The sequence below is a fragment of the Crotalus tigris genome, unplaced genomic scaffold (assembly GCF_016545835.1).
Source record: "Crotalus tigris isolate CLP2741 ecotype Arizona unplaced genomic scaffold, ASM1654583v1 scf7180000018354.2857554, whole genome shotgun sequence".
In the NCBI taxonomy this organism is placed as follows: domain Eukaryota; kingdom Metazoa; phylum Chordata; class Lepidosauria; order Squamata; family Viperidae; genus Crotalus; species Crotalus tigris.
This window is the reverse complement of record NW_024096961.1, coordinates 1,537,955-1,558,066: the sequence shown is the minus strand read 5'-3', so window position 1 is coordinate 1,558,066 and position 20,112 is coordinate 1,537,955. Positions and strand designations below refer to the sequence as shown.

The following is a 20,112-nucleotide window of genomic DNA, read 5'->3' as shown; positions in this document are numbered from 1 at the left end:
TCTTAGATTAAAATTGTCTAATATTGCTGTGAGATAATGGCCCTAGAAAGATACAATTTGGAGTATTTTTTTCCTCTGTGATCCAATAATTTTATAGATGAGGTTTGCTTACTTTTTTTAAACAGCCTTCCCATCTAAACTGGTTATAACGAACCTATTCTTGTTATCTTTGGCCTCACAGCTCTCTTAGCAGATTTTTTCAGTTTTTACAGTTTTAGGTAATTATATAGTCACTTCATCCTAATGTTTTTCTAAGCCATCAGCTGATTGGAGGCTTTAGAAATATTTATCTACTAATGTCTTTAATTCCTAAGCAAAAGACAAATATATCCTTCAGTTTGAAGAACACCACCTTAAACAAGTTATGAGCCCATCGTCATTCTGTACTTCTCCAGAATTCACTAACTGAGCTAAAGCTCAGTTAATGAAAAGCTACTTAATGAATTTAGTGCATGTTAATCTTTAGTATTAAATCATCTAGGATATTAATCTACATCAGGCATGTCAAACTCGTGACATCATGTGACGTTGTGCAACATATCGGGCCAGTTTTGCCATTGCCGGCAATGGGGTGGGCTTCCACGTGACGCGTCCGGCCCACGGGCCGGCAGTTTGACACCCCTGCTCTACATGATTAATAAGTTATCACCCTGTGTTAATAGGGACGTCCAGGATGGCATATTGAATGTTCTGCAATGGCTGGATCCATTCTAGGAGAATCTATGGACATTCATGGAGGAGGTTTTGATCTTCGTTTCCCCCACCATGACAATGAGTTGGCACAATCTGAGGTAAGTGGTGTGAGGCACTAAACCAGAAGTGCTTGACCATTTCCCCGCCTAAAATCTTGTATATTCCTGTAAAAAAAGAAAAGCTGAGCCCCACCAAGACGGGAACAAAAATATTTTTTCCAAAAAGAACATTTATATGTATAGAGAACATTTATATGTCATAATGGTCAGAAAATGGATCAGTCATATCACCAACCCTATTTTATGACCTTTTGGGCAGCAGTCATTAAAAGAACCCACATTCATTAAGCAAACACCACAGTTGTTAAACAAACCAATGTTTTGCTGTGGACACAATTTTTCTGAAATGGAAGCAAACATGATCATTTGGCCACGAGTTACTGCAAATGGTCATAAATGCGGCTCTGTTGTCAATTGCCCAAAGTTCATCATGTGACAGTGGAGAGGGCCCAATTGTCAGAAAAGTGAATCTAGGTTTTAAGTCCCCTTTTTTGGATCAATTGTAACTCAATGGTTGCTAAGTGCTGGTTGGATTTTTACTGTTTCTTATGTTTTTATTGTTAATATCAGCTACCTAGAATCATGGTACATAAGGTGGGCATCAATAATTTTTCTAAATAATTGTTACTAACTAATCCTCAGATTGACCATAAAAATGTTCTTCTATTACTTCCTATCTAATTATAGATATCTTCATTTTTTATTCTGTTTACAACGTAAATCACACTTTTTTTTTAATGTTGCTGCAATCTAATGGGGGTTCATATTATACTATAACTCTTTGGTCTCATTGATTTTTGTAGGCATACTTTGACAATGATCACTGGGTGCGCTATTTTCTACACACTGGGCATTTGACAATTGCTGGCTGTAAAATGTCCAAATCTTTGAAAAACTTTATTACAATAAAAGATGCATTAAAACAGCATACAGGTAAGATCTATCAATTTAAAAAAAATTCATTTTTGATGGGTACAATGGCGCTAGCTGTTGCTTAGCTTATCTCCATCGTCTTTGGCTAAAAACTATCTAATTGGCATTTAAGATTATTTATTTTATTCTGTAATTAGTACTTTGGGGTTTGTTTTTTTTTTTTTTAGAGTAGCTATGTATTGATAGCCTAAACGGCCTATGCCAGCTATGAGTCCCTACTATGCAGCTTTTTTCCATTTGTTTCTTTAAAACTCTCAACAGCGCGGCAGTTAAGGCTGGCTTTTCTTATGCATTCTTGGAAGGATACTCTAGACTATTCAAAGAACACCATGGAGTCTGCTATCCAGTATGAGAAATTCATAAGCGTAAGTTATTTTCCTTTCTTCTCATTGTTCTGTTGTGCAGATGTTGGGACATATTCCTGAAAAATGCCAGGTGTTCTTTGTTCCTTTCTTCATATGCAAGATTGTGGCACAAAATAATAAGGTAGGCTTACACACCTTGATCTACCAAACCAAAATCAGGCCACTAGCCATATGTGGTAATCATTCATGGGTTCATTGGTTTCGTTGTCTGACAAAAACAACAAAAAGGAGATAGGAAGGTTGGGGGTCAGAATTTCAGAGGCCATTATGCAGGTCGTATATCACAAATGGAGTGGGCCCAGTTCACAAGATAGCATGTACATCTACAGGTAATCCTTGCATAACAACTATTTGTTCAGTGACCATTCAAACTATGATGGTGCTGAACAAGGGGGGCTTATGACAGGTCCTTGTGGTTGCAGCCAAGTGTAACACCCTTACAATCACGTGATTGTCATCTGGGTGCTGGGCAACCGGCTTGCAATCACCACTTGCACTGTCTTACAGCCACATAATCACATTTGCAATCTTCACTAGCACCTTCCGACAAGTAAAGGCAGTGGGGAAGCTGACAGGAAATTGCAAATAGCGACTTGATGTCACACTTAACGACAGCAACCAGAAGTGCTGGAACGGCCATTGCAAAATGGCACGGTTGCATGATATTGTGCTTTGCAACCGCATTGCTTAGCAATGGAAATTCTGGCCCCAATTGCTATTGTTAACCAAGGACTACCTGTACTACCAATCATGATTATGAAAATAAAAATGACATCACATGTCATCATTTGCCCTAATCTCGCCCTCATGCCAGTGTTGTGAGTAATATGTAATGATAGCAATACATTGTAGGAACAACGAGGACTGGTTAATTATTGGAAGAAGCCAAGAAGAAGCCTATCAGCTTCCTTTTCCCTGGTATAGAGTTGCTGGTTGCCACTTAACTTGCCGGGTTAAGCCAAGTGATAATATCCTCCAAGATTAATCTGTATTATAGTGGAGAGGGGTTTCCTTAAAAGGCTAATTAGAAATAAAAAAACTTGCAAAGGCCCGTTTTCTTAGTTTATTGTTTGCACTCTTTAAATCAATATACAAAGCAAGATGAAGGTAGGGAAAGCGGTAAAACTCTTTCAGATCATCCACCTTTTTTGGCAGGGCCTTAACTTTGATTGACTCAGTAATCTTTTCTCTTAACGTGTTCCACCATACTTTGCAAAAACATTTTTAAGACCACACAGACACAGAGCAGGTGATGAAATTTCACTTTTCTTGCTGAGTTAGTCCTGTTTTAGACTGAAAATGAGTATTGGAATAACTATCTGAACAGTATACTTTGCAACAGATTGTGGGCTCTTTCCTTTCCCTTTTTAGGAGTTTTTTTTAAATGTAAAGGATATCCTTCGGGCTCCTGCTAATGTGACAAGCCAGTATGAAAAATGGGAAAGCCAGGAAATTGTACTGAATAAAAGGTGAGCTAACCATTTTTCTTTCTCTCTTTATGAATAGATATCCGTATATCTGTGTCAATGCCTGTTTTTCAAACTGGCATTTCCATTTAGAGCAGGCAGGGCGCGTTCCTTAAAGACTTCCTTCTTGAACCTCAATTACGTGTTAATTCACATACCAATCAGGCCATTCATAGCACCAATCCCATGCCTTCTTAGTTAATTTCACCTTGCTGTTTAGTGCTTGGCATAGAAACCTACATGCCAGGCTCTGTTGCAGTCAGTTTTTCTACTTAAGCGTGCTAACATTTTATTGTTTTATTATTTCCTAGAATGTAAAACAAAATGCTACCATAAAATCCATAAGTAGGAAAAAGAACTAATGTCCCCTTCGTAAGCTTTTCAAGAGAGCTGTGTTTCCTGATAAAGAAAACTTCAGATTTAAACACTTCTCCTGGCCCATTCTTTCCTTGATTTGATAAAAATTAAAAGAAACCAGGGAAGGCCATCCAAAGAAGTGGGAGAAGACCGTAGACCTCACATATGCAACCAACTGGCCACAGCCATCCAGTTCATTTCTTCAGACTGCAATTTTCAACACTTTATAGTTGCTGTGGTCATCATGGTCCACCAAGGTCCGGTGGCTGAGAGCTGCACAGAGCCCCAGGAAGCATTACAAAGAGAAGAGCGGTGTGGCAGCAGTGGCAGCAGAGTAGTTCATCTTGGCTGACTCTTAGTATGAGCAGAGCCTGATTGGCTGGGCTGTGCACTTGGTGCCCCAGAGGCCCTTCATACCAAGAGATCCATTGCCCACCTTGAAGTTCTGGGCCAAAACTGCTTCTAAGGTTGTGTCAGGCTTTCTGGACACAAGCGGTGGATAGGCACAGCTTCACTTGGGAGGAAGGGCCAGGATGCAGCGGTGAAGGCTGTCCAAGGAAAGGTATGGTGAGGCAGATCTGGCTACTCTGCCATGAGGGTCTCTCTGCCAGGCAAGGAATAAGAGAAATAAGCAAGATCTTTCCGCTGCTAGACACAGAGGGAGAAGAAAAGAGAACAGGGAAAAGATAAAAAAAAAGAAAGAAATATCTCTGCTAAGTAAGGAGGGAGAAAAGAAAGGGGGGGAAGCAAGATTTGAGCAGTGCTAATTTAAGTTTCCTAACTTTTGTCTTTCCAGACATGATCCTAAAATAGTACTTATCAATCCAGTAATAAAACCAAATATTATTCAGGTTAATAAAAAAGGCTAGCAGCTAGGTGGGCAGAGAAACAGTGGTTCAGCAGCAGCTGTGTTTTGCATAAGTCCTGGATTTTTAATTTAATAAATTAACAATATTTATCATTTTTTTATATTTTTGTATCTATGCCACTATAAACTTTCAGTATGACAAGCCTCAGGTGAGCAAACTAAGCCTCGTGCAGCCTTTGAATCAGTTTGAGTTTGAGACCCTGACCTAGATCAGCAGCGTCCAAATTCAGGTAGAAAATCCACTCTTTTACATGCCTCGCTTTTCTTTCAGCTGGGCAAAAATTAGCCTAGCTATCATCTGGGTACTATCAGTACTCAGGGACCCACAGCAGACTTCCTTTTTTCCTTCTTTCAGACTGAATTCTTTTGCAGTAACTAGTTGTTTTAGGGTCTGCTGCAAAAGCAAAAACAGTGGCTTTTCCCCACATAAGCATGGTGGAAATTACAACCGTTGGCCATTTGCAGCACTCTCAGCATTCTGCTGAAGGCACAAAATCAGTGCTAAACGTAATTCAGATTCTGAAACCCCAAACTGAATTTGACAGCAGTTTTCGCTATGCACAGTTTTATGTAACTATTTCATAGCTGGGGGGTTTTTTAGCCCCTGAAGAGGAAAGTACATTGAAGTCCCACATCGAATTCCTGGAACTCGGTTCCACTCTTGGCTGGCTCCCAGGCTGCACTTTTTTAAATATTCGGTCACAAAGATATCAAACTTGTTTTAGCCTCCCAGAGTTGGACATTCTTAAGAGGCATTCATTCTTTATCAGATAAACTATCTGAAGTAGGATTGCACAGTACAAATTGAAACATTCTTGTTCAGAAACCTTCATTGTGTTTGGATATAATAACCCTGGTTTACCATGATAGAAACAATCACAGTCTTGCTCTCCAGATTTGTAAACTTCTCCCTTCTTTTCCCATAATCTGATAAGACAGAAGGCTTCTATTCCTGTTTTTGATTAAACCAACTGCTGTTATCATCCATACCTGGAAAACTGTGACTAATCTTACATGGAGACTAGCCAGTTTCAAAACCGTATCTAAAGCTGGCTGACTTTTACCTACTAGAATTAAGATCTATCTCCAGTGTACAATTCAGACAATATTCTAGCGTGTCAGAACAAATCATGCGTTAGTGTTATACCTAAATTAATTATTAGGTAGTCAGGCTGCCTTTCAGAAGTTTTTTGTAATTTGGCTTATGCGTCAAAATGCATACAGTTTATGACAGTAGTTCAGAGTGGACTTGCCATCACTAAGCTATACAGTCATAAAGTGCAATGTCATGTGACTGTGCTGCTTATCATTGGTAGTTCCAGCAGTCCTGGTTGCTGTCTTTAGGCAAGGACCATGCAGGTCATTAAGTGAGGATCTCATGTAATTGCGGCTTCCAACCTCCTATCTGCTTCTCCCTTGACTTGGCTTGTGGAAGCCAGCAGGGAACATCAGAAATTGGAATCGTGACCATGGATCACTGCAACATCACAATTAGCGCCTAGATTGTGAACCAGCGGGGGAAGAGGGACACCGCATCAGCTGAAACTCAAGGATTGGTCACAACTACCACTTATTGAGCACCACCATGAGTTTGAACAGTTGCTGAACACATGGTTGTTAAAAGAGGACCAACTGTACCCATTGGTAGAGTAGTTACATGCACTGTTGTAATGTGTCATCTCAGTGCTTTATTTTTAATAGGCTTTTTTCATTTTTTCCATTCTGGGCCCTCATTGTAATTTCCCTGTTCTGCCCACAGTTAATACCTTAAGATTCTTCATAAATCTATTTGTGCAGAGTTGCCTCTCCTCCCCCAAACAATTCCTTGCAGAAACCAAAGTAGATATATACTCACTATTTCAGTTACAAGGGTATTGACTGACATTTCTAGCTGCTGCTAAATGGTTTTTATCCTTCCACACAAACATAAGTAGAGATCTAAATAAAGCAAAAGTGCTATTTTGCATAAATCTTTAGTCATGTTTTGGTTTTTACAATAGTCTAGCAAAATTCTAAAAGTAATATTCTGATAAAACCATTACAAATAAAAATTATTATTGTAAGGCATGGTAACTATATTATAGTGTATTTCCATATAATAACGGTTGCTTTAATTATAGCTGGGAAATATCTTTTTTTTTTCCTCCTGAGAAACTTAGTAAAACAACACAAGCTCTGTCTTACTATTCATGGAATCCACAGTTCTAGGTGCTGCCTTCAAGGGCTTCTCATTCTATGGAACTGGAATGCCATATGCCACACCCACCAGGAACATATAGGAAAGCAAAGTGCATGATTCTAGTCCAAAAAGTTTCTCCTTTACAATATTGTAGTTTTCAAGGGAAGAAGCAGAGTTTGAGGGGAGGTCTGGTTGTGCCTTAAAATTATCCTTTCACCCCAAAGGAAAAAAAGTCTGAAGAGGCTGTTTCAATGATGTTCCAGAGTCACTAGTTGTTCACCGCTGCATTATATCAATTTGGCTTGCTCAGTAGCTTAAAGAAATGTTGTACTTCAGTCTGAATCTTTCAAGCTGGCTGTAGAACAGCTGCAAATGTTTTGCCTAATGTAATCTAAGATCTAAACATAGTTGGGTATTTGTGATAAGGTTCTCAGTGTCAGCCCTCTGGACTCTCCCGCCCCCCTCTTTTTTTAATACCTTCAAGTCAGTGTTGACTCCTGGCAACTGCCTAAACTACTCTCTGCAGGGTTTTTGGCAAGATTTTATGAAAATGGTTTGCCGTTGCCTTCTTGCAAGGGCTGAGAATGACTGGCCCAAGATCTCCCAGCTGCTTTGTTTCTCCTGGTTTCTGGCATGATGCCTTAAGTACTGCCCCAGATCGACTATCTTTGACTAACGAGCAAATACTGAGAACCACAAAGTATTGCTGGGGAAGAAAAAAGCCTATCTAATCAGGCTTCTGGTTTTTTCATTAACCAAGTAGATATCTAGGAAGATCTCATGCTAAAGCAGGGCATGGGTGTAATAACTTCCTCCATGTTATTTCATAAAAGTAATATTCAATGCTATCTTTGATCCTAATGGCAAAATATAGATATATAATTTATTCTTCCTTTAAGTAATCTAGGTTGATAATAATTAGCATAATATAAGGAAGCTAGTCCCACACTTAGATATGCATTTGAATAAATACTTTTGTGTTTGTTCAATGGATTTCCCATCATTTATTTGTATTGGATTATTCTAAGTACTAGGTATGAGAAAATAAGATAATTTCCTTTCTGGACTTCCGGTTTTGCGTCGTAGCAATGCAGCCAAGGGATTGTGGGGCTCCACACCCATCTGGTTTTGTCCTGCCAGGGACCCTAAATGAGTCTAAAGTCGCCCCAGAGAGGCGATGAAGGAGATCCCCCCGGTCGATCAGGGAAAGTTTGATCTGCGGTCCGTTTGATCTGCGGGAAGCCCTCCAAACCGACAGGAGAAAAACTAGCTAACTGCACTCCGGTGACTAGCTCAAGCTACTGGCATCCAAAGTCCAAAAGCACCAACTAAGAACAACTGTGAACAATATGTTTGAACTGGGTGAGAATATTGATCTTCTCTTCTCTATTTTGAAACTGATTTCCTGGAAAAGATCCCGAAGAAGCAAAATATCCTCCAGAAGTGAGAAGGAAGGGGATTATAACCTCACCCTTCCATAGACGGAAGCGGCAATTTAATTTTCATGGGGGACAGAAATACACTGAAATGGATTAATGTAAAGCTATAATCTGGATAAAATTATGGGAATTGTTAAGATTTTCCATTTGAAAGAATATTGATGAAAATACAAGAAAATAATCTTTTCGTTTTAAAAGTTGGAAAATAAATAGTTACTGACATCTAGTGGTGGATCAGAGTATAGAACTACAGCTGCTTTGACTCAGAAATTGGCAAGATGCCCAGAAAAAGAGAACAACTTGTTCCTTTGATCCTCAATGACTCTTAGCTAAAGAGAGAACAGCTGGGAATAGAGGAAAGAAAATACACTGGGCTATCTATTGCAGAATGAGAAATATAATTGTTATAAAAACTGCTGACCTTCTTGGATTATAAACACTTACTGAGCTGTGATATTTAAGATTGAAAATCGTTTGCAGAGAAAGAAAAACCTTGACTTTTTGGCTATTCTTCTAGGGGAGAAATTACTGGATTGTTTTTAAGTGGTTGAATATTTTGGACTGCAACTTGGCTGGTTGATAATTGTAGGATCCCTGAGCAGAAGAACCATTATAAAATATGGCTGTTTGTGATGGATTGACAACTGGAAACGCATTGGATTATAAAGACTATACATAAAGATAAGAATTATATAAGACTTTGGTGTTTGGAACTTAAGATTGGTTGGTTTGATGAAAATGAAGGTTGCATATTCAACCAAAAGTGGCAAGAAACCACATTCAATATTCTTTTCTAAAATCCCCAGTCTGGAATATCAGAGATCTGCAGGAATAATACTTCAAGACAAGACAAACATCTTCCAGGAGGAAATGCATGCTATGTTGCAATTAATTCAAATGACAATTGTTTCAAATCATGATGAGATTAAAAATAATTTTGATATAAATGAGCACATCCTTGACTTAAACTCCCAATTAAAAAAACTCTCAGAAAATGATGACAAAGAATGAACAAGTAAATCAGACAATAGAACAAAAACCAGAGGAAAGTGATCCAAAGATATCGGCTATAAACAAAGAGAATCACAAGCTTAATAAAAACAAAGAAAAACATGCAAAATTCTGCAATATTAGAAATGGAAAAGACATTCTATTTTTCAGGACTTCAAAACAAATCTGAGGATAAGAAAGAAGAACTGATAAAATGCATTATAGAGTTGTCAGGAGAATCACTAGAGTTTGGGAGACAAAAAATGAAAAGAGAAATTGAGGGAGAAGGAAAGTAGAAGCTTCTTAATGAATATAAATAGGCAAAACTCCCTCTCAAAAGCGCTTCACTCCATTTGTCTTTTCCATTCTTAACAACACTCATAAAAATACAGGAAGAATCCCCTGGCAAGCTGAACACATTGATTCAGAAAGCTACTTGGCAAAAGAAGAAGGCGAGAGCCAGACCCAAGAGAGATGGTTTGATCTACCAGACCAAGTACTACATGACTAAACACTTGTTTGAATATGGTTAAAAGAATAGTTAAATTTTGGATATGAATGGGTTCTATAGTAAGAAAAATGTGACTTATAAGTAGTATAGTATTTTCTTATGATATAGGAAATGTAAAAATATTGGGATGATTTAAATGAATGAAATGTTTTGGATATTTAAATGTAATCAATTCTGAGAAAATTATAACTGACAAGAAATTCTTTGAATACTGAGGGGAAATTAAGCTTAAATAAGAATTCTGGAAACAGGACCTATAGTGATTTATATAAGATGATTTTTTGCAAATGCAACTGTAACATAAACTGATTAGAAAAAACGCTACATACTAATGTTATTGTTATTCACATAAATACTAGAAAAATGTTTAAATTCAATTTTGTATGTATTAAAAGCACTAAGAACTATATTTGCTCAAGGTTGGTAAAAGGAGAACACTATTGGAAGAAGAGAAGTTAGTATGTTGATTATGAAATCATAGAAATTATTATTGATTGTTGTTAAATATATGAACCCAGACAACACATTGTTTACCAAGTACTAAAGATTGCTATTCCAAAAAGTTAATAAAGTATATTTTTTAAAAAGATAATTTTCTTTCTGTAAATTATCTCCACCCATACATAATTCTACATGCCTCTATTTCATACCATCACTTTTTTTTTCTAAACTACTCAAATATTTTTACATTTCCACATAGGGGAGTTGCTTAGCTTCTTGATAATATCAGTTTCTCTTTTCTGCATTCTCCAGATTTATATTGTCCCTTTTGAGATTCTGAAATCAAAATAGTCACAATATTTTAAAAAGATGATTGCACAATACATTTTAATAAGACATAACAGTATTGCCAGTTTTATTTATCTTTTTTTCACAACTGCTTCAGACTAAGTTGATTTTATTGACCTATCCATCACAGATCCAGGATCTCTTTCTTGATTAGAGCCGACTGATGCACAGAGCAAATTACATTTTTTATCATATTATGTAACATTCAGTATTTGCCAATTTAATACATATTCATCCAGTTGGGAGAAATTCTTTTAGACTAAGCTTCCAGTTAATTTTTCTCCAATTAGTACCAAAATCTTTTCATTCAAATGATTTAAGCGTGATGTAAAGATTTTTGTCTTAATTTCTTTTCTTGCCTAGTTTTTATGACAAGAAAGAAGCGGTACATGAAGCATTATGTGATAACATTGATACGCGTACAGTCTTGGAAGAGCTGCGATCATTGATCAGTCAATGTAATTCCTATATTGCTGCAAAGAAGTCTGCCCGACAGATGCCAAATAGAATGTTGCTAGAAAATATAAGCATTTATATTACCCACATATTCAAGGTATGGGATTTTGAATAAAGCTTTCAAATTTGGCCATGTATTGTTTGTTAAGGATGCATGTTAGTGGTTAGCTTTTTTATGAGTTGGATTAGAACTTGGAGATTTGTTGTGGTTTAGAATACAATTAAATAAGAATGTTGGGGTTTGAATGACTTTTTCTAGAAATTAATATATGCCTTAAGGTTCATTAGTACTGCCTACTTACTTATTAACTTATTTTTTTTCCTTCCTTCCTTCCCAAATGTTTATGATGCTGTAACCAAAAACTGACTCAGAGCAGTCTATACTTTATTAATTTAGTAATAAGGTTAAATACATAAGTAATTAATGTATTAATCTTGACAATCATCAGGCAATACTATTTCAGGAGTAATTAAAATTTGCATTATGCCCCAAAGTGCTGTAGAACAGCCTTCTTCCCCTAGCAGGAACGTCTTGGAGAATAGTTGATATCTATCTACTACAGGAATTTATATTATTGTTCCGCTGTATGTGTGGAATATGAAACCATGCATGGTAACTCAAATTGCATCCACGTTATTTTTGATTGAAATTTCTAACACTTAAAAACAACCTGCTAGTAAGTGTGAATCTATATATTCAGGTCTGTATACATTTCCTTTGCATAGGTCTTTGGTACAATAGAAAGTGAGGAGGGAATTGGTTTCCCAGTTGGAAGAAATGGTCATGCATTAAATGTAAGTGGAAAGCATATTTTACTGATTTTATAACTATTCATGGTTTTTAAAGATTGGATTAGACATTGAAGCAAGCTTTCAACAAACATAGCGGTGGTGGTAGTAAGAATAGGAGTAATAGTGTTTTTTTATCCTGCGTTTTGTATATATAGGATAGAAAGTTCTTCCTGCCGTTTAATGGGAAATAGGAACCAATGGGCACTGAATTTTTAAAAGGAAGGTATACGAAAGACATAATTGCTAGAACAGAATGTACACACACATATTATTCTTTGAAATAGCATGCTTTTATTATATAACCTTGGGTAATATAATAGAAAACAAATCAGATATAATGGTAGAGATGTGAAGATCACCATATTTTGTTCTAGGTTAAGATTGGCAGAAAATGTTTTCTAACTTGTTTAGGAAGATGATGTATTCTATTTAAAAGATTGAGCACTTTGTTAAAGCCACAGTGCTTTTACTAGTTACACTTCATTCAACATTTTAGGTAGTAACTAAGCAACCCATGACCCATTGGGTCGTTGTGTCAGGGATGTTTCCTTACCAGATTCTTCAATGCTTTCAACAATGGCAGAGTTTCTAACATACTACCTTAATTGGAAAAGTTGCAATACTTTGAGAGATTTCTGCCTTGAAATAGTCCATGTTGAACTATATAGCACAGTCAAACATTAGGACAGAAAATATTGTATAACATTTTATATTGTGTCCTAAAATGTTTTATAAAATTTGCTAAATTTCAGTTCCATGGAAATCATGAATCCTGGATTTTAGGTGCATTCTGTAAGCCCATTTGTAGTATCTTGGTTCACAAATTGTTGCCCTATAATGCGCCATTTTGCCCAGTTAAAGCTTATACTCAAACAAATCTGAGAGTTTTAACAGTATATAGGGAAATAATTTGATCACAGTATATGAATTAACCCTAAAAAAGACAGTTCTGTGCAAAAAATGGCACTAGATCTAGCAACAGAAAGGAATCTGATTGTACAAATTGAAATTCCTGGGTATGTGCTACAATAAGACCAGCGTAAACCAACGTAGCCCTGATATAATCATCATAGAAAAAATTAGTGAATATCAAAATGGTATTTGTCAATTCATGGCAGTACGACTATCTTTTGTTCATCAATGTAACCTCTGACTGATACTGATATTGTGAATAGTGAGGGTCATGAGAAAGCCACTTTTGTTCATGTAAGTGCCTTATTCAAATAAACAATTTTATTCCAAGTACTTATATGAGAGACCTGCATCAGTTCAGCCTGAATATGGCAATGTTCTGACATCAGAAAGAGATATCCAGCTTTCTGCATTTCCATCAATCACAGGATATCAGATGTTATCAACAAATAAGACCCATTGCTTGAAATGAGGAAGGGTGGGCACGGTGGATTTCTTCTTTTGGACCATGCCCTGTCACGTATATTTTGTCTTTTCCAAAACAAAGAATGTAATATTTAAAAGGTATCCAGTTTTCTGTCTTGCCTGAGTGTCTTGCATTATATTGTCTATCTGCTCAATAGGTAGTCCTTGACCTACAACCATTCATTTAGTGACCATTGAACTTACAATGGCACTGAAAAAGGTGACTTGTGACTGTTTTTCAAAATTATGACCATTGCAGCATTCCTATGGTCATGTGATCAAAATTCAGATGCTTGGCAGCTGGCTCGTATTTACGAGAGTTGCAGTGGCCCGGGATCTTGTGATCGCCTTTTGCTCCCTTCTGACAAAGTCAATGAGGAAACCAGATTCAGTTAACAAACAGTCTTGTTACTAACTTAACAGTGATTCACTTAACTGTGGCAAAAAAAAAGTCATAACTGTCCTGCTTAGCAACAGAAATTTTGGTCTCAATTGTGGTCATTAAGTCAAGGACCACCTGTATAAAACTCAGGTATGATAAGAGCTCCTTTGTTTCATTCATTCACCTCATGTACATAATGGTTTTAGAAATCCACCTAGTTTGGAAGAAGATGGGTAAAAGTAGTTTAGGAAGGAAATGATATTTAAAGTGCCTTTTTTTTTTATGCTGCAGCTTGAATCTACGGTAATGCCATATCTTCATGTTTTATCTGAGTTCAGAGAAGGGGTAAGGCAAATTGCCAGGGAAAAAAAAGGTGAGATTTTTCTGGTTATAAATAGACATCTATGCAAATTGTGTGCCACTGTTACAAAAGGGAATCCTTGGTTTTCACATACAACTAATACTTCAGTCCCTTGTGCATAAGGTGCAAATAGACAGGAGCCCCTTTCAGTCACAAGGTGAGCATGTTTGGAAGTGACACTCTGCATTTACATTCAGGCTTACTTATTTCGGTTTGCTATTAGAACTAACTCTCCATTTTTATTGCACTGTGGTGTGTTTACTGGTGCCTGCAATTTTATTATTTTAAAGCACACTTATAAAAGAAAGAACGGAAGTGTACTGTGTTTTCTCACTTCCTGGCTGTAGTTGTTTGGGTTGCCCAGATTCTATTGCCTGCTGTACAAAAGCATATTTTTATGGCTGAAACACAATATCAAGTCAAAGAATCTTAATTAATTAACATGCCATTACATGACATAATATGGCTCCTTTCTTCCCTTGCTTCTAGGCATTGTAGAGCTCAATAATTTACATGTGGAAATCTCATTTTGAGATCATTAGTGTTATAACAAAGGACTCATTCGTACGCTGCTGACCTCTTTTGTTTTTAGATCAGAAGAGTTTTAACTAGGATATTAAAATGATATGTAAATAAAATATTTTTATTTATTGAACAAAAACAGCAGAAACTGGGAACTTTGAGAGTATAGTGGTTGTTCTTAACAAAGACTTTATTTGATTTTTTAATCTTTAGTTAATAATTGAAGTGAAAAAAATGCCCCAAATAAATTATAATATCAGGACATTGAGAAGCATTTGAAGAAAAACCAACTCTTGTTGCAAAATATCAATGTGATATAGTTTGGAGATAAGGAACTTAAATTCACCTATTAGCTCCTATACCCTTTGCTTCTATGGACAAAAGCAGATGTGATTATGCATTTCTTAAAAAGCACATAATGTTTTATTGTGGTTTATTTGGTGCAATTTTAAACATATTTACTAGTTAAGAATTCCCTGGAAGTTGAAAGAATTTAAGTGGTAGGAAATCTATTTAAGATTGCAATTTTAGTCAATTTCACTGTAATAATGGAAATTTATTTATGCAGGGAGCTAAGTTGTATAATTGTATGGATGTTCCCAAATTCAGTCTTCAATTCTGGCTGTCAAAATGCAGGCTTTAGTATGATTTTTTGGCTCAGATATGAAAAAATTGCTGCCAATGAGAAAATACTGCACAGAGCTATAAAAACTAATATATATTATAATGAGGCATCTCCTGGAAAGTTTCAGTCATTCCAATTCTCAGGTTGTGTAGTATACATTGTTTCCTCAAATGCTTATTCCTTTAAAACAAAAAGAGAAAAATTTAGCAAAATTATATCATGAAGAAAACCCACTGAAACGTTAAGAAAATGCTTTCACCTTGTCCAGCTGACCAGAAAATATATTTTTTTTACTTAAATTTCAATATTTTCATTGTTCTTATAGTGTGTGAAGTTCTGAAGCTTTGCGATTCACTTCGAGATGATATCCTTCCAGAGCATGGAGTTCGGTTTGAAGATCATGAAGGTAAAGAAGTGCCTGAGCTCTGTCTTGGCTTCTCTTTTCAGTCGCTAATATGAAACACTACAGTAGCAATCTAGCTTGATTCCAATTTGTATGGATGGTGGACTGGATAAACCGTAGTAATGACATATGTAAAAGCATTTAAAAGATCTTTTTTTTTTTAATTTTCCCCTAGGACTTCCAACTGTGGTCAAGTTGGTAGACAGAGACACCTTGCTAAAAGAAAGAGAAGAAAAGGAAAAGGTTCTACATTTTATTCTTCAAATTATTATTTTTATACATTTAATTTAGAACAATCCATCACAGAAAAGTAGGAACAGAAAAGTAGTCATGTATCTCTGTACTTGTTTATGAGTACAAATTTTACTAGGGATGTGGGGGCTAATCCACACATACTATTTGCTAGAGCAAGAAATGCTCCTTAATCTATATATGACATCATGATCATTCCATCCCCATTTTATTCCTTGTGTGTTGCTACTCTGAGTTTATCTACTCGTAACTGATTGTCCCCTTCTTTTTCCTTCAACCATTCCCATTTTTCTCATGTTCATGCTTCTTCCAGTTCATGTTCCCCTGTAATTCAATCTTTGCCACTTCAAATTTACTTTTCCTTCACGACGAGACATCCCATATCTAGCTGTGACATAACCCCATTGGTACTCCAAAAGATCCTCAACATTTCCTCTGCCGCATATTGTTATCTTACTTGAGGGACCTACTCATTTACCACTGCCTCCTCCCATGTGGTATGAAATGATGCTTTTGCTGTTGTCCTTAAAATGATCAATCACCTCCAGCATCTTCCTATTATCATCATTGCTACCCTAGTATAGATGTTTTTTGCTCCAGCAGGTAGACTGTTCTTCATGAATATATACCCTGCTGTGATGATGCAGAATAATCAGACTTGAAGAATGGGGAATATATGCATACAGTGCAGTGATTTTAATATTGTTTTTAAAATAATAATCATTCTTTATTATGATTTCACTTAGATTGAAGAAGAGAAAAAGAAGAAAAAACAAGAAGCAGCTAAGAAAAAACAAGAACAAGAGGTAAATAACCTATATCATGAACTGAATGGTAGGCAGTGATATCACAGTCACTACAGACTTTGAAGATAATTTTGCCTTCACTGTCCAAGTCATTCTACAGTGTAAAGACTTTTATGCTTTTGCATAGCATGCTTGTGATATTAACGTGAATATCTATTTCAATCTGAAGTTTTTGAAGTGTTGATCAAAGTTTATTTTTAGCTGAAGGTTGGGTATGTTTATTACAATGTGAGCAACAAAAAATGTTGTGGCAATGGTGCAGGTGATTCTCAACTTACCCCCACAATTAGGACCAGAACTTCCATCGCTAAGTGATGCAGATGTTAGTGAAGCACATCTAATTTTATGACCTCTTTTGCTGGAGTCATTAAAAGAATCACCACAATTGTTAAACAAATCACATAGTTGTTAAGTAAATCTAGTTTCCCCACTGATTTTGCTTGTTGGAAGATTATGAGAAGGGTGCAAATGGCAATGAGGTGGCCTCAGGACATTGCAAGTGTCATAAATATTGAACATGTGACCACAGGACACTATAATGGTCATAAATGCAAGGACTTGTCATAAGTTACTTTTTTCAATACCATTGTAACCTTGAATGATCCTTAAATGAATTGTTATAATTCAAAGACTAACTGTAATTCTTATTATGTTATTTATTCCTGAATTGTGATATCTACTTTATGTTACAGGCAGCAAAACTTGCGAAAATGAAAATGCCACCTGGAGAGATGTTTAAATCTGAGCATGACAAATATTCCAAATTTGACGAAAATGTAAGAATACTGTGACTTTAAACACACACACACACACACACACACACACACACACATGATTCAGGAATGAGGGAAAAAACTACCAGTATAAATAATCATGATTACTTCAAATGTTTGAAGTGCTTAACAAATGTAATCAGTTATAATCCTTATAATGCAGAACTTTGTAAGATAACAGCACTAATATTATTCACCATGTCTCATGGAAGAGACCAAAAGAGGCTGGTTCAAGGCCATTCCAATCATCATTTCATTCATATAAGTATTTGAAACTGAATCTCTTCATTCATTTATATTGAATTAATATTTTTAGGGGCTTCCAACCCATGACGTAGAAGGCAAAGAACTCAGCAAAGGGCAGATGAAGAAATTAAAGAAAATGTATGAAGCACAAGAAAAACTGTACAAGGAATTTCTTCAAATGAATCAAAATGGAGTTGCAAACTGAAAATAAAATTTGTACAATACTTTTCCTAAAGAAATGCAAGAGTTGGGTAACATCAGTGGAAGTAATAAGTTATTTCTGCACGTGCCATACTGTGCTGACATATATAATCTAGTTGAAGATATCAATAAAACTTTTGTTACAATAATAAAATCCATGTAATGTTTATGCAACAGGATTAAGAACTAAGAACCAACAAAAACCTAATTTAGTTTTAATCTGAAAATTCACTTATTTCTAAACTAATTTGTGAATTAGTACACACTCAGATGGAGAAAAAGTCTACAAAAAGATTTATTTTTAGGAAAACATGCACAAAATATGTTTGCTAGAAAAAGATAACTGCATTATATTAGAAAACATACTGAAAAACATTACGTTATTGAAAGTACTTTTAAAAAAGTGCAGGACATTTCAGGTAGGTTTGTTTTGTAAAGGAAAACTGATAAATCTGTTATTAATTTAAATCAAAATTAGAAAAATGAGAAACTGAGTCAACGTATAAACAATTTCATCTTTCACTAGAATGAAATAATTATTTTTCTAATGAATGACATGACCAGTTGAGCAGTACTTTTGTTTAGTGCAAAATCTAATTTCACATGTATTTTTTCAGAAATAGGTGCCAGTTTATTTTCTGTAACTCCAAGACTAACAATTTGCACACTTTTTTTGCAGATTAACAGATTAATAAAATAGGACATTAAGTAGAAAGTAAGTGCTAAAGTAGAGCAAGTTGCAAGGAATTGAAACATTATTGCAAAAATTGTTCTTTAAATATAGACTCAGAAGCATAGATCCATTTTTTTTCTGTAAATATTGCATTTGTATATAATTTTCAGATTGTTGTTATAATCTATGACCAACCCAGAATACATTCCCACCCAACTCTACCAAATGTTAAGGTTGTTTTGTCCTATTGAAATTACTTAGTAACTCAATAAAATGTCATAGGCACTCTGATTTTTACAAACTAAAGTCAACATTTCAACAAAATCTACATTTATTCTTGAAAACTTCCATCTGGTTTGCTGCCTGCCCATTTGGACTCTTCTAATACCATATTAAATTAGGGTAATTTAAATAACTTGCAATAATAACATATGTGCAGAAAATGGCATTTTTATCTTGTGCGCCAATTGCACGCTTTCTTGGATAGGTAGGCCTTGTTCACAGTCACTCATGTCTTAGTCACTTCCCATTTGGATTATTGGAATGTGCTTTATATGGGGCTGCCCTTGAAGATCTCTCGGAAGCTACAAATCATCCAGAACACATCAGATAAGGTAGCCACACTTCAGGTTTCTTCCCTGAAATCTATTGGGTCCCTCTTGGAACCCTGGAAGCATTCCTTTTCCATGGCTGCCTATACCTTATGGAACGCTATCCCCCCCCCCCCCGTGATTCACCAGGCTTCCACACAAGTCTTTCAGAAGGCCATCCAGACCTGGCTTTTTACCCTGGTGTTGAGTACAATGAAACTAGAGTTGGATATGAAGCATTCCGAGAGGATGGTTGACATACCAATTTTGTTTTGATTTTATGGTTTCAGATGTTATAGTTCTTGGTTTTGTTGTGTTTTAAAATGGGTGGCTATGCAAATCTTTTAACTAAGAAAAATAGATAATAACTCAGCTGATTGCTGTGTTTAACACACCATAACTAATCTACGAACTTAGTCTTTGTGGTATGCTGTAAAAGGGCCTAATATTTCTTCAGAGGATGATATACTGTTTCTGGGGAAAACCAACGTACAATATAATGAAAAGCAAAAGAACAAACTGGGGTCCTCAATGGAACTGCATCTACATCAAGAGAAGTGTGTACTGGGGTGCTCCAGGGCTCTGTTCTGGGCCCAGTGCTCTTCAACATCTTCATCAAAGATTTGGATGAGGGGATATATGGGGAACTCATCAAATTTGCAAACGACACCAAGCTGGAAGGAATAGCCAGAAGATAGGCATAAGATACAGAAGAATCTTGACAGACTTGAACATTGGGCTCTATAACAAACTGAGATTCAATGGTAAAAAACTAAGGTTCTACATTTAGGCAAGAAAAACCAAATGCACAGATACAGTATAGATGGTACTTTGCTGAATAGTAGTAACGAAAGGGATGGGAAAGGGATCTCGGAGTCCTAGTGGACAATCACTTAAATATGAGCCAGCAGTGTGCTGCAACTGCCAAAAAAAGCCAACATGCTAGGCTGCATTAACAGAGGGATAGAATCAAGATCACGTGAAGTGTGAATATCACTTTACAA

General features: G+C 36.1%; 1 protein-coding gene across 2 annotated transcripts in view; it reads left to right on the top strand.

Moving 5' to 3' along the window:
• Positions 1–18,824, top strand: part of CARS1 (cysteinyl-tRNA synthetase 1) — a 49,758-nt gene extending 30,934 nt beyond the window's left edge. For both annotated transcript variants that reach the window (XM_039350760.1, XM_039350761.1), the window contains 12 exons: positions 663–791; positions 1,556–1,685; positions 1,947–2,050; positions 3,422–3,519; positions 11,013–11,202; positions 11,832–11,900; positions 13,948–14,029; positions 15,490–15,570; positions 15,743–15,810; positions 16,566–16,625; positions 17,318–17,401; positions 17,715–18,824. In XM_039350760.1, the coding sequence (XP_039206694.1) occupies positions 663–791; positions 1,556–1,685; positions 1,947–2,050; positions 3,422–3,519; positions 11,013–11,202; positions 11,832–11,900; positions 13,948–14,029; positions 15,490–15,570; positions 15,743–15,810; positions 16,566–16,625; positions 17,318–17,401; positions 17,715–17,849 (1,230 nt within the window). In that variant the 3' untranslated portion in view covers positions 17,850–18,824. The remainder of the gene's footprint in view (positions 1–662; positions 792–1,555; positions 1,686–1,946; positions 2,051–3,421; positions 3,520–11,012; positions 11,203–11,831; positions 11,901–13,947; positions 14,030–15,489; positions 15,571–15,742; positions 15,811–16,565; positions 16,626–17,317; positions 17,402–17,714) is intronic.
• The last annotated feature ends 1,288 nt before the right edge of the window (positions 18,825–20,112 follow it).